This window comes from Physella acuta, unplaced genomic scaffold, assembly GCF_028476545.2.
Source record: "Physella acuta isolate Inbredline_101_S28 unplaced genomic scaffold, ASM2847654v3 ptg000148l, whole genome shotgun sequence".
In the NCBI taxonomy this organism is placed as follows: Eukaryota; Metazoa; Mollusca; class Gastropoda; family Physidae; genus Physella; species Physella acuta.
In genome coordinates this window covers 716,193-731,719 of record NW_026731667.1, presented here as the reverse complement: position 1 = coordinate 731,719, position 15,527 = coordinate 716,193, and the positions used below count along the sequence as shown (strand labels likewise).

The window sequence follows — 15,527 nt, the reverse complement described above, 5'->3', positions numbered from 1 at the left end:
ACGTCTTCGAATCAATAATAATGCTAATAAAAAATTAAAAATTAAAAATCTGTGGCACTTCTTCATTTTTAGCGCAATTTCCATACGGACACTTGCGATTATTAGCTCGTTATTTCTGGATGGATGGATGTGTGTCCGCAATGGATGGATGTGTGTCCTGGATTTCCCGGAAAAGCCAAAAAAAAACTCGTTTTTAGTGCAATTTCCATACTGACAATTGCGATTATTAATTCGTTATTTCTAGATGGATGGATGTGTGTCCGCAGCTTTAAGTCATATCTCCTCCTCAACGAAGCAATATCGAGGACTAGTTCCAAAAGCAAATATGTTAAGTAAGTTCCGAGGATGATTGTGGGCCAAAAAAATTCCCCGAATTCCTTCCTGGATTTCCCGGAAAAGCCAAAAAACCTCGTTTTTAGTGCAATTTCCATACTGACAATTGCGATTATTAATTCATTATTTCTAGATGGATGGATGTGTGTCAGCAGCTTTATGTCGTATCTACTCCTCAACGAAGCAATATCGAGGACTAGTTCCAAAAGCAAATATGTTAAGCAGTTAAGCAAATTCCGAGGATGATTGTGGGCCAAAAAAAAAAATCCCGCAATTCCTTCCTGGATTTCCCGGAAAAGCCAAAAAACCTCGAACAAATGCAGTTTTTGGTCCATATCTCGGCAACCAGACCACTTAGCGACTTGAAACATTTACCAATCGATTCCTGCCATAATTTAGAACAATATTGCCGAAGAAAGTTTTCAATAATATCCTTTCGATCGGTCAGAAGAAAATTAATTAAGGAAATTGCGCTTAAATTGTCACTAGACTTTTTATTAACTTGTTTTTATTAAAGTGTTTCAATTTGAGAAGAATATTTCACTCAGGCATTTAAAAGAGTTTATGTTGGTAGTGGGGGCAGGAACCGCAAATGTCGTACCGTATAAAATAACTACGTCTGTGGTTATTTGATTTATTTTTCTTGAAGATTATTTCGAATATATCATGAGCCCATTTGTCCTAAGCTTGCAAAACCAAACCAAAATGCTTGGCTGAATTAATCAAGGACATCTGATAACTGCGTGTGTGTGTGTGTGTGTGTGCTTGCGTGTGTGTGTGTGTGTGTCGGGGGGGGGTGGAACTAAAAGTCACAATTTCGAGTTACTCAATTGGCCTATACACATTAATACAACACATTTAAAAAGTAACACAACGAACCTGCATGATCTTATTTTCCTGAGATGTAAATGAAAATGTGATATTGTAAAGGTTGTGACTTTTTGCCTCCTTTTGGATTAAGAGACACAAGGGATGGGTCAAAAGGTTACAAACAGATCTATATTATCGAGCCCTTTAATTAAACTAAAATAATTTAGTAGTGACCCATTGGTTTTTAACAAATAAACATCTGTTGTCATCTTTCCCAGGCTGAAAATCCCAGCGCCAGCTGTTGGGGTCAGAGTTTCATCCAGACATCTCTTCGGCGGGGGGGGGGGGGGGGGGGGGGGGGGAATTGCGAGACGCGAAAAGCGAAATGGCGAGGCGGGAAAATGCGAGAACATAATGCGAGACATACCTGCGGAATTAAGGGTAAATAGCGAGACACTTTTTGCGAAAAAAAAAAATTCATGCTTTTTTTCATCTTTATTTATTTAAATTATTTTTTGTTTTGTTTTAAAATAAACAAGCATTTAGCCATACCCTTTAACACGAGTGTTGTATGTTATTTTTTATCTAGATTTTATTATTATCTTTATTTATTTAAATTATTTTTTGTTTTGTTTTAAAATAAACAAGCATTTAGCCATACCCTTTAACACGAGTGTTGTATGTTGTTATTTTTTATCTAGATTTTATTATTATCTTTATTTATTTAAATTATTTTTTTGTTTTGTTTTAAAATAAACAAGCATTTAGCCATACCCTTTAACACTAGTGTTGTATGTTGTTATTTTTTATCTAGATTTTATTATTATAGATAGATACTAAGAAGATAGATAGATCTATATCTAGATCTATCTATTTAAGAATCCTAACATCGTTGCTGTGCTACTGTCATCGCCCGCTCTCGTTAGCGAGAGGAAAATCCCGTGTCAGTCGGCATTAATTTTAAAAATCTAGTCCGCTCATGTTTATACAAACGTGAGCTGTGTCATTGTGAATTGGTATAATCTTGTCAGCAGGAGAGATATTCTGCAACATGTATTTATGGATTTTTTGTGTAAAAGTATAAAGAATTCTAAAAAGTGCAATTTATTTTTTTATTAAGTAATTTTAATTACAAACAAAATTTACAAACAAATCGTAGGCGGCGGTTATAATACAAAATTTCTATGCAACAATAGAAAATATGTTTGCGGCGGCAGCGGATCAGGGCACGGCGATCTTCAAAGACGGTAAATCAGGCGGCCTCGGCGTTCCACACAAAAGACAGAAGTTGATCTATCGTCGGCGGTATTTCCGTCGGTTTCGAACAAGGTGGTATTCTAAGTCGACACAAAAGATGGGGGGAGTTGACAAATCATCAGTATGTCTAGCGACGGAAAAATCGGAAGTTTTAACAATGTAAACGAAACGTCTTTGAAGTCTGGACCAAATACCACTAAAAATCGGGTGCGGTAAATTTTTCGCAGAAATCTTCGCATTTCATCACCACCCAGCGTAAGTATCGGGTTGTGGTAAAATGCGAGACAAAAAGTCACGTGACCGACCGTTTTCGCGCCCTTCTCGCATTTTCCCGCCTCGCCATTTCGCTTTTCGCGTCTCGCAATTTCCCCACACCCGGGGGGGGGGGGGTAACCTGGGAGTTTGTGCGAACCTTACATGTTATAGGCTTACAAAAATTAAACATTTCTAATTTTAAAGAGAAAATAAAGCTTGGTGCATTTGGATTCGTAGCTAATTATAGTTAACTGCATCTTGAAGCACCACCCACTGGGCTTGACACCATCGTTAATGCACGTGACATACAACTTGATGACGCCACTAAGTACCAGTGGCGTAGGCAGGGGGGGGGGGTTAGGGGGGGGGTCATATATATATAATGGCCACCTGTAAACCTAGACACAATATATTTCATTATGACTTTCAAATAATAAAGACCTAGGAAGATCAAGAAACAGGATGACTTGTAACCCCACTGAGCAGGGGCGTAGCGAGGGGGGGGGGGGCGGGGGGTGCGGACCGCACCGGGTGACACCATTTAGGGGGGTGACACCAAGGCAAAAAATAGCAAAATATATAGAGAAAAACTTGAGGGGGGGGGGTGCAAATCGAAAGTTTGAGGGGGGAGGTGCAAATCGAAAACTTGAGGGGGGTGCAAAATCGAAAGTTTAAGGGGGGGGGGGTGCTAATCGAAAACTTGAAAATTTGTCCCCGGGAAGGGTCGCTACGCCTCTGGGGGGTGACACCATTTAGTGCCGCACCGGGTGACACCCGACCTCGCTACGCCACTGCCACTGAGTGTGTGTGGAATTTTTAAAAAACTTTTGATTGAAAAGATACTGTTGAAAATGATAATCGATGGCAGTGTTTCTTCCAGACTTTTTCTCGGGGGGGGGGGGGGGTGGGGGAGGGGCACTTGAAATTTTTTTGGGGGGGGGGGGGGGCGAAGAGAGGCCTGGAAGAAACTCTGATCGATGGTCGGTTGCCAATAACTTATAAGTATATCTATATAAAAGTGCTATAATAAAGTAGAAAAAATAACACAAAATGCGTGTTTAATCGAAATTCGCTTTACATAATTCTACGTTAGGCCCTAGTTAGGATAGTTTATACTATTATAGATTCTAGATCTAGATCTAGATCTAGATCTAGTATAGACCTTCGGTTCTACGCAATGTAAGTTTATTTTTAACTTTTTCCGACTTCCGGTTTTGGGCCACTTGCAATATCGACGAACGATGGCCGTAAACATTACGAAGCAGATTGGGTTTTTGAAGTATATATCTATAACTGTAACATAATACGAGTTGCAACAACATTTCAAATTTACAAAGTGAGAATTGTTTTTAAAAAGTTTTTTCTTTAAACATTAATACTGAACTTTCTCGGTGTTACCGTTCAGTAATTTCAGCAATGAATTGGTAAATCTATAAAAAAAAATTAACTTCAATAAGAGAAGAAGAAGAGACTAGATTCTAGATCTAGATCTAAAGGTAGAGTGAGTACTGAGTGGTAATGCCTGGTAGACTTGGAAATATTACTGAAAAAATAAAAAATATCTAGATCTAGGCCTAATCTAATCTAGATCTAGTAAATCTAGATTCTAGATAGACTAGTCAGTCACTAGCTAGGTAGATCTAGACTTAAAGTGACTTAAACTACTATGTTTTTTTCTAGATCTAATTTAGAGGAGTTTACACTTTTCGGACACACACCAAAAATTACGTAGGAGCGAACACTTCGTCGGTTTTTGGCTCATAGAAACTTTAATTAGCATGTCTCACGCGAAACCACGGCGCCTGCACGTAAACTGTTCATTAATGAACACTTCCGTGTCAAGTACTTCCGTTTCCTTTCTCAAGAATTATTTTTAGAAATTTTTTAACGTTGCATGGTACGCACATTTCTATTTTTACACCAGCCGGATGAAGTGACCTAGGGTTGGACTTAGGGGCAAAACTTGAACCAATCAATGCTTAGCTAAAAGGTTACACTATAAATAGCTTCTATATAGGTATGGAACATCGTAAATGTCAAGGTTAATGGGTTTTTTTGTGCTTGAACAATAAAAAAGGGGTGTTCGCTAACTTATTTGGCCTTACATGGGACCGGACAGCAACACAAAAATATTATTAAATAAGAATTTAGAGCATAAAAGGGGCTGGTTATTGAAGGGAAAGGGTCAAAATAAGGTCAAGAAGGCAGTGGAATGCGAAAGAGGAGGGGGAATCATGTGACCTGGCTGGCTTAGCAGCGTACTGCGCGAGCCGCAATGGCTGAATGGGATGAACTTTGGGAGTGTGGGAAAAAGGTTTTATACTATTAAAATTACCTCACAAACAATCAATAACACAATATAAATGCATATAATATATGTTTTTATTCATTAAATTGACTTTAAATTATTCTAAATGAACAAAAAGTGCTATGTCTGATGACGGGTAAAGGTGTCCGAACACATGTAAAACTGTATTACATGTGTTCGAACAGTCACTATAACAAGAATAGCTTAAGTTCTATGCGTATGAATACAAAATGACACACACATTATTAAAGTAGAATGGTTGCGGATAGATATGATACTTTTTTTTGTTTTCTATGTTAAGCGGTTACTGAATGAGACCGCATGGAATTTTTACGTTGCGTTTTTTCGCTATGTGTGTCCGAAAAGTGTAAGCTCCTCTAGTAATTTAAGACTAATTTGATAGGCCTATAGAAAAATCTAATCTAGAGTCTAGTTGTTGAACTAGTTGAAGCAGTGGCGGAACTAGAAAAAAAGGGCCACCCCGCAAAAAAACGTGTTGGGCCCCATTTAGGCCTATAAATATAGGCCTATATATATATATATATATATATATATATATAGGGGCCTGTGTGTGTGTATAAATATATATAAACTAAATAGTAAATAGGCCAACGCAAATAGAATAGGCCTACTCAATACGGGCTTGTTCGAAATTTGAAAAAAATTAAAATCCTTAGTTTTTATTTTTAATTAAAACATATTAAAACAACACATCATTTGTGTCAGTGCTATTAGTCTGGTTTGAAATTCTTTGTTTCAATGTCTGACATATTGCTCCCCAATTTCAAGGCAGTCAAAAGAATATGAAGCATGAAAGCTTTGTATGTGTAATGGTTTCTCGCCTTATGTTTATTTTTAAGTATTTTTTATTTATATTATTAGTTTTTAATACATTTCCTCTTATACTATGTTATTCTTTATTGTGTATTTTTTTAAAAATAATAATTAAGAGAAGTAGGCCTAATTGCTTTTTAATTTGTTTAGTGCAAAAAAAAGTTTCTTAATTAAGAGCACACATATTTGACTATTTAAAAAAGGGAAATAAGTCATGGAAATGGTTTGAACGTTTGCCTATCTTTCACACTACAACTTATGTAGCTATATATGTTTTTTCTTTATGAAACAGTGTGTGTTAGCTACTGTAGAACATCACTACTGTAGTAGATCTGTTTGTTTGTTTTTTTGCAAAAAAATATTTTTTTTAACTATAAAAAAGTTGATTCTGGTCGGCTTTGGGCCCCTAAATGGCCTGGGCCCCCCCCGCATTGTGGGGTCTGGCGGCACTGTAGTTCTGCCCCTGTGTTGAATTTCTTCTTTTGTAGGCAATGGTGTGCACAACAGTCAACACTTACATTTATCATTTTATACATTATTCTTTCTTCTTCTTCGTTCTTAATTTTTAGTATAGGAAGGGATCGAGCCTTATCTGCCAGAGAGTTACTCGAGACATTTTTCGAATTTATCAACCATGTGCTTTGTCGACTCAACCATGCTTCCATCACAATTAAGGATTACGTGTCAACTGGTTATGCACCATTGAGGCCATTGACTCTGATTTCATCCTGCTTTTCTTTTTGGATTTGCTTCCATAGCCTTTGTCCAACCAAGAACAAACTACAAAGCAGCAGTTGTTTGATTTTGGAGTTGTCTCTCCTAGAAGAGTGGCTGTCCCCAGCTAACGAGCCTCATCTGCCCAAGGGTTCGAACTCGAGACTTTTCGGTTTAGCAACCATGAGTTTTACCGACTTGACCACACCGACCCCTTTATACATAATGATTACAACCACTCTTTGTAAGTGAGGGTCCAAATGATGTCTGATTGGTTTGCAACTCACAAGTGAACTAGATAGGCTAGATCATAAGATCTAGATCTAAATTAGGGGGCATTTTTATAGGGCCTACATGTCTCCAATATTAGAATAATAGAATTAGAATCTTCTTAAAGAAAGGGTGTTACTGTTAGTGCTACAGTACAGGTAGTTATCTAAAATTCTCACATGGCTTGCTAATTTAATTAGGGATATCATTGTCAATGCTAACAACCCTATCCAGTGTTGGTACATTGCGTAATGTGAAATGATGATGCGGTAAACTGCAAGAAGAAAATGCGAGACTTACCTTCAGAATCACTGGTAAATATCAAAACACAATTTGCCAAAAAAAATTTTGTTTCATGCTTTTTGGTTTATTGTTTTTTTAAGTTATAAACCAAACAAGCAGATATATCACATTCACAAGTGTTGTATGTTGATTTTTTTAATTCTCCTTTTTTTTTAAAATATAATTTTTAAAATCGTAACATCGTTGCTTTACTCCTACGTTCGCCCTCTCTCATTTTCTTGTTAGTGTGAGAAAAATCCTGTCTTGGTAGAAGGGTCACTGTGATTCAAGAAAGGGAGCAAAAAAAATTTTTATACTGGAAATTTGTAATCTCATATTTAATTAGTTAATTAAATATTGCTAAAGATAAATAAAGGGAGTTTAGTATTTAGTTTATTATTAACACAACAGTCCGGAACAAATTTAATAATTACTGTGTATGATTTTTCTAGTGGTTTTGAACATAGTGGTTTCTATGTCGACTCAAAAGATAGGGAAGTTGACAAATCATTAGTAGGCCTAAGTCTAATGATGGAAGTTTGAACAATTCAAAAGAAACATCTTTGAAGTCAAATATCACTGTAAGTCTGGTTGTGTTAGAAGTTTCGCAGATATCTTCACATATTACATCCACCCAGAGTACGTATCGGGTGGTGGTAATATGCCAGACAAAAATGTCACATGACAGGTGGATTTTGCGCCCTTCTCCAAGTTTACCGCCTCACTGTTTCGTGTTTCCCAATTTACCAACACACAACCCTATCAGTATCCCTAACTAATCCCAATCCTACCATATGCCTAACCCTAATTTCTAACCATAAATCAAGTTGAGATTACAATATTACAATAATATTTCTAATAACCTAACACAATTTTTGTGTGGGAAAGTCTATTATTGGACAATCAATGGTATCTTCAATCACCTGTAACTACTATTTATTTGCCAAAGGCTAAGGCTATTTCCTGTCAAATCAGCTATCATTTCATGCAATAAACTATAAAGGCCCCTATAGATCTTATATAGTAGTAAGTAGGAATTGTCTTACACTTATAATAAAAGTAACCTAGTAAGTAGCATGTTGTCTTAATGCAGAGTAGAAGTGACCTTTGACCCTAAGACTGTACCAATAGTCAGATCAGCAAGACATAAGCGTGTTCTAGTTTTTCTCTATTTGGCCAGTTGAGTTAGTGGCAGAATCTTCACAGAATCTCCTTAATGTTTCAGTGGGAGAATACAGACAAGAGTTTCCATACTATGCCAGAGAAAATTGCGACCTCAGTTTTTAACTTTAAAAATACACATTATTTAAAAGTGAACAACTGGCTAAATTTTGAGTGCTACAGGTCCCCAACTAAATGCTAAGGTAAATAAGGAAACACTTAAGAAATCTACAATGAAATTAAATAATTAAAATTGTGCCAGCTCTGAGAAAATTACTCTAATTAAAATTTGTAGTTATGATTGTTACTCTTTATGACATAGTGTACTGAGCAAATTGAAATACATATGGCTTTAAAAATTTTTGTTATATAACAGCTTAAAAAATAAGTTGATTCATAATAAGTATTATAAATAATAATAAAAGTATTGTGATAAAACATAGGAAACCATAACAAAAATCAAGCTTCTGTAGGGTGTAGATATTGACCAGTGGGCCATATTTGTGCTGTTTGATTTGTTCCCAAATTTCTGGACCATGACACAAGTTTATAAGGTTTTTTGCATGAATTATTTCAAGCCCTAAATTAGTTTTGGCATAATTATTGTATTTTGTTAGCTTCTAATGGATATACTTTGCATTGGAATATGTTATAAATTTAAAAAAAAATGTAATTCTGTATATACCCAACCCAGTTTTGAATTACAAATTACAAATTTTAATTTTGTATTTAGTAAACAGCTTTGACAATAATATCCAATATTCAGTTATTATTCACAGTTGAATCATTTTTTTGTAGTAGTTCTTTCTTTGCATTACCTGTAAAAATCTAGGGCACTTGACTTCCCCCTCCCTAAATTTGACAAAATTTTTCATGCTAACCATATTGCTTTTGGTGGGAATGGTGTGGTCAATGGTAGAGTGTTAAACTGCAAACCCAAAAGTCTCAAGTTTGGATCCCGCACTCAAACCAGTAGGACCTCCTAGACTCATGTGAGGGAACCAATGGTGGCATAGTGCTGACTACACTATCTCCTTGTATGCTGAGGTCATGGAACATATGAGCTCTACTTTATTTGCCCTATGTGTCTTGGGCATGAACTGGAAAAGATGATGTATTAATCTACTAAAGCTAAATTGTAAAGCATGATTTACATTTGGATATTTAGCATGTATAGACTTAGAGTTGAAATTCAAGTTTTTAATAAACATGTTTTGTTTCAGGTGAACAGAACAGGACTAATGGTTCATGCTGAATGATTCAACACTCAGTTGTACAACACTCAACTAAGCCATGGATTCTCTAGGCATTATTCCAGAGTTTGACCAAAGGGCTGTTTTACAGGTCAGATTCGTTGCTTTTTTTATATGAGTAGAGCTTTGACTTAATGGAGACAAGCGAGTTGACGAGATTCCTTCCATAGTATTGTTGACATGGAATAAAAACGTGCTTTTTAGATTTAGACCGTAAAAAAAAATAAAAAATAAAAACTTAAGCCTAAAATTAATTTAGAAATTTTATGTTTTTAGAATAAATGCTATAAAAGTTGCAAATCCAGAGAACTTGAAAATAATTTGTTGAGTTTAAGGCTAAATTTCTATTTATTTTCATCAAGCCTAAGTTATAACCGGATGTTTCACTTTCGTAAGACAAATATTGATTGGCTGTACAGTAACTTAGTGATCGATAACTATTTGTTTACAAAACTTTGCAGATCAAGTTTTTAAATAACAATGCAAATTTAAAACCCCATGACCTAGTTTTCTATTTTTAGCTAACAATGTGTACAATAAAATTTATGTCGGCCTATCCAATAGCAGGATGCCATTGTTTATGTCGCCATTACACGTGAAAACCAAATTGTTTTTGCTTTTTTTTTTTAATTTTTATTTAGTTACCGAAAATATTAAAAACAACAAATACGTCCAATCTTTAGTAAAGTCCGAAAAAAACCAGACAGACAGGATTTTATAACCATATTAATTGTAACTACGCCGTGCAAGATTTTTAAATTAATTTATGCACCTCTCACATACCTTTGAGACTTTTCTCGCTTGTGTCCATTATTCAGCAGAGTTGTACTATTAACTTTGCTTTGAGTAGAGCTTTGACTTAATTATTCAGCTGAGTTGTACTATTAACTTTGCTTTGAGTAGAGCTTTGACTTAATTATTCAGCAGAGTTGTACTATTAACTTTGCTTTGAGTAGAGCTTTGACTTGATTATTCAGCTGAGTTGTACTATTAACTTTGCTTTGAGTAGAGCTTTGACTTAATTATTTAGCTGAGTTGTACTATTAAATTTAGGCTTATGTTTATCCCAACAGAGGTGGCATGATGGCTTTCTCAACAACAAAGAAGCATTTGAACAAGCCGTTTATAATCATTTCAATAGCTTTGTTCCGCTAGTCTATGGTATGAATCTTCCCGCGGATAGAGAAGAAAAAAGAGCTAACAAATTACTTTTTCACCTGCTGGAGGAGTTTATGTGTCAGGGTGACCCTGTGGATGTGTTCCAGAAGTTACATCACTCGGATGAGCCGTCTCAGCTGTGTGGCCATAACTTTAAGAATGGAGAGCCCACCTATTCATGCAGGTAATGTACCCAGTGATTTGATCTCAGCTGTGTGGCCATAACTTTAAGAATGGAGAGCCCACCTATTCATGCAGGTAATGTACCCAGTGATTTGATCTCAGCTGTGTGGCCATAACTTTAAGAATGGAGAGCCCACCTATTCATGCAGGTAATGTACCCAGTGATTTGATCTCAGCTGTGTGGCCATAACTTTAAGAATGGAGAGCCCACCTATTCATGCAGGTAATGTACCCAGTGATTTGATCTCAGCTGTGTGGCCATAACTTTAAGAATGGAGAGCCCACCTATTCATGCAGGTAATGTACCCAGTGATTTGATCTCAGCTGTGTGGCCATAACTTTAAGAATGGAGAGCCCACCTATTCATGCAGGTAATGTACCCAGTGATTTGATCTCAGCTGTGTGGCCATAACTTTAAGAATGGAGAGCCCACCTATTCATGCAGGTAATGTACCCAGTGATTTGATCTCAGCTGTGTGGCCATAACTTTAAGAATGGAGAGCCCACCTATTCATGCAGGTAATGTACCCAGTGATTTGATCTCAGCTGTGTGGCCATAACTTTAAGAATGGAGAGCCCACCTATTCATGCAGGTAATGTACCCAGTGATTTGATCTCAGCTGTGTGACCATAACTTTAAGAATGGAGAGCCCACCTATTCATGCAGGTAATGTACCCAGTGATTTGATCTCAGCTGTGTGGCCATAACTTTAAGAATGGAGAGCCCACCTATTCATGCAGGTAATGTACCCAGTGATTTGATCTCAGCTGTGTGACCATAACTTTAAGAATGGAGAGCCCACCTATTCATGCAGGTAATGTACCCAGTGATTTGATCTCAGCTGTGTGGCCATAACTTTAAGAATGGAGAGCCCACCTATTCATGCAGGTAATGTACCCAGTGATTTGATCTCAGCTGTGTGGCCATAACTTTAAGAATGGAGAGCCCACCTATTCATGCAGGTAATGTACCCAGTGATTTGATCTCAGCTGTGTGACCATAACTTTAAGAATGGAGAGCCCACCTATTCATGCAGGTAATGTACCCAGTGATTTGATCTCAGCTGTGTGGCCATAACTTTAAGAATGGAGAGCCCACCTATTCATGCAGGTAATGTACCCAGTGATTTGATCTCAGCTGGGTGACCTTAAGTCAGTTCACTTGGTCTTCTGTTCTCTTGATACTGAATGTATGTGCTCAGCACTACAATTGATGTAAAGCTAACTGTACACACCATAGTATTGATCTCACTGCAGCACACTGCAACTTATTTCAGGGACTGTGCGTATGACCCAACGTGTGTGTTATGTATCACATGTTTTCAAGAGAGCTCTCACAGAAACCATAGATACAGGGTAGGTCAAAGATTTTTTATGGACATCTTCACATCTTAGACCAACTTTTGTGTCACCCAACTTTTGTATAATGAGCTACCAAATACAAAGAGTAAAGATTGAGAGTACTAAAGATCTGATTGATATTTTCTCTCCCCAAGATGAGCACCTCTGGTGGTGGGGGCTACTGTGACTGTGGGGACACTGAAGCCTGGAAGTCTGATCCTTTCTGTCAGCTTCACAAGCCAAGAAAGGAGGAAACAGAGGTAAACTGACCATTACATCTTGACCCTACCAACTGTAGTACCCTGACCATTGCAACTTGACCCTACCAACTGTAGTACCCTGACCATTACAACTTGACCCTACCAACTGTAGTCAGCCTACCCTGACCATTACATCTTGACCCTACCAACTGTAGTACCCTGACCATTACAACTTGACCCTACAAACTGTAGTACCCTGACCATTACAACTTGACCCTACCAACTGTAGTACCCTGACCATTACAACTTGACCCTACCAACTGTAGTACCCTGACCATTACAACTTGACCCTACCAACTGTAGTACCCTGACCATTGCAACTTGACCCTACCAACTGTAGTAACCTGACCATTACAACTTGACCCTACCAACTGTAGTACCCTGACCATTACAACTTGACCCTACCAACTGTAGTACCCTGACCATTACAACTTGACCCTACCAACTGCAGTACCCTGACCATTACAACTTGACCCTACCAACTGTAGTACCCTGACCATTACAACTTGACCCTACAAACTGTAGTACCCTGACCATTGCAACTTGACCCTACAAACTGTAGTACCCTGACCATTACAACTTGACCCCCACCAACTGTAGTACCCTGACCATTACAACTTGACCCTACCAACTGTAGTCAGCCTACCCTGACCATTACAACTTGACCCTACCAACTGTAGTACCCTGACCATTACAACTTGACCCTACCAACTGTAGTACCCTGACCATTACAACTTGATCTACCAACTGTAGTACACTGACCATTACAACTTGACCCTACCAACTGTAGCACCCTGACCATTACAACTTGACCCTACCAACTGTAGTCAGCCTACCCTGACCATTACAACTTGACCCTACCAACTGTAGTAACCTGACCATTACAACTTGTCCCTACCAACTGTAGTACCCTGACCATTACAACTTGATCTACCAACTGTAGTACCCTGACCATTACAACTTGACCCTACCAACTGTAGTACCCTGACCATTACAACTTGACCCTACAAACTGTAGTACCCTGACCATTACAACTTGACCCCCACCAACTGTAGTACCCTGACCATTACAACTTGATCTACCAACTGTAGTACCCTGACCATTACAACTTGACCCTACCAACTGTAGTACTCTGACCATTACAACTTAACCCTACCAACTGTAGTACCCTGACCATTACAACTTGACCCTACCAACTGTAGTACCCTGACCATTACAACTTGATCTACCAACTGTAGTACCCTGACCATTACAACTTGACCCTACCAACTGTAGTACCCTGACCATTACAACTTGACCCTACCAACTGTAGTACCCTGACCATTACAACTTGACCCTACCAACTGTAGTACCCTGACCATTACAACTTGACCCTACCAACTGTAGTACCCTGACCATTACAACTTGACCCTACCAACTGTAGTACCCTGACCATTACAACTTGACCCTACCAACTGTAGTACCCTGACCATTACAACTTGACCCTACCAACTGCAGTACCCTGACCATTACAACTTGACCCTACCAACTGTAGTACCCTGACCATTACAACTTGACCCTACCAACTGTAGTACCCTGACCATTACAACTTGACCCTACCAACTGTAGTACCCTGACCATTACAACTTGACCCTACCAACTGTAGTACCCTGACCATTACAACTTGACCCTACCAACTGTAGTACCCTGACCATTACAACTTGACCCTACCAACTGTAGTACTCTGACCATTACAACTTGACCCTACCAACTGTAGTACCCTGACCATTACAACTTGACCCTACCAACTGTAGTACCCTGACCATTACAACTTGACCCTACCAACTGTAGTACCCTGACCATTACAACTTAGAAATTTTCCACTTTTCCAGAGTGATAGTGGCACCATTCCTCCAGAACTGGAGAAAAGTATGAGCTGGGTATTCCGGTCTGTGTTGAGATATGCTTCAGTTATGCTGACCTCTGATGAAAACACAAATTTGCCACTGGGTTTGAACTCTATTGGTGATACCAGTGCTAATGTGTACATGTGTATGTTGTACAATGACGAGGTGCACACGTATGACCAGGTCAGTTCCCTACTGTTGTTCTGATTCAAATGTCCTCACCTATGGGAAGCTATTTGCTGTGTAACCCAATGAATGTGCCTTGTCTCCTCAGGTGATCAACATCTTACAGAGAGCAGTAGACTGCAACCACAGACAGGCTTTAGAATATGCTACCACTGTAGACAGGGAGGTAGGAGTCTTGCCTGTAATGTCATTACTTACAGCCAGAGATGGGAGAGTCTTGCCTGTAATGTCATTACTAGGGATGTGGCTCAAGTGACCTGCAAGTTTTAGCAGAAATCCAATGTTTGAGCTGCAGTGGTCCTCTGCTCATTTGATCTTTTTCTCAATTTTCCCCTGATTTTTGGAAAATACATAAATGACCTCTCTGGAAACTGCTGACATACGTATTTCAAAAAAATTTAGAACAAAAAATGATTCTAAAATGTTGACATTCTTGAAATGAAAAAATAGCCTACTTCTCCTGAGCTTGATTTCTTTACAGCACGTGCTGTAGTCTAGCTATAATTTATCTACCAGCATTTGAATTCACCCTCTGTTTATAAAGCTAACTAACCCTAACCCCCACTACCATTTCCGTCAGGTTTCCATTTAATTTTGGAACCTCAAATTCATTTTGAAGAGCTAATGTGAACTCACCATGATCCCTCACAACATGTCTTGTTTGTGAGGGAAAATTGCCATACCTGCCTTCAGGGTTACATAATGTCCCATGTATAGGGAAAATTGCCATACCTGCCATCAGGGTTACATAATGCCCCATGTATAGGGAAAATTGCCATACCTGCCATCAGGGTTACATAATGCCCCATGTATAGGGAAAATTGCCATACCTGCCATCAGGGTTACATAATGTCCCATGTATAGGGAAAATTGCCATACCTGCCATCAGGGTAACATAATGTCCCATGTAGAGGGAAAATTGCCATACCTGCCATCAGGGTTACATAATGCCCCATGTATAGGAAAATTGCCATACCTGCCATCAGGTTACATAATGTCCCATGTATAGGGAAAATTGCCATACCTGCCATCAGGG

The 15,527-nt window shown here is 38.3% G+C and overlaps 1 protein-coding gene across 8 annotated transcripts in view; it reads left to right on the top strand.

The window, feature by feature from the left end:
- Positions 1-3,863: 3,863 nt before the first annotated feature.
- The window catches only part of LOC131935566 (E3 ubiquitin-protein ligase UBR2), a 74,826-nt gene continuing 63,162 nt past the window's right edge, over positions 3,864-15,527 (top strand). For 6 of the 8 annotated variants that reach the window (XR_009385951.1, XR_009385950.1, XM_059292040.1 and 3 more), the window contains exons 1-8: positions 3,872-3,991; positions 6,982-7,095; positions 9,448-9,568; positions 10,551-10,819; positions 12,096-12,174; positions 12,315-12,419; positions 14,291-14,488; positions 14,580-14,657. Coding sequence is in view for 6 of the 8 variants with exons in the window: in XM_059292040.1 (XP_059148023.1) it covers positions 9,518-9,568; positions 10,551-10,819; positions 12,096-12,174; positions 12,315-12,419; positions 14,291-14,488; positions 14,580-14,657 (780 nt within the window). In the remaining 2 variants the exon portion in view is untranslated. Of the gene's footprint in view, positions 3,992-6,981; positions 7,096-9,447; positions 9,569-10,550; positions 10,820-12,095; positions 12,175-12,314; positions 12,420-14,290; positions 14,489-14,579; positions 14,658-15,527 lie in introns of all 8 variants that reach the window. The other 2 variants (XM_059292041.1, XM_059292037.1) reach the window with 1 other exon arrangement.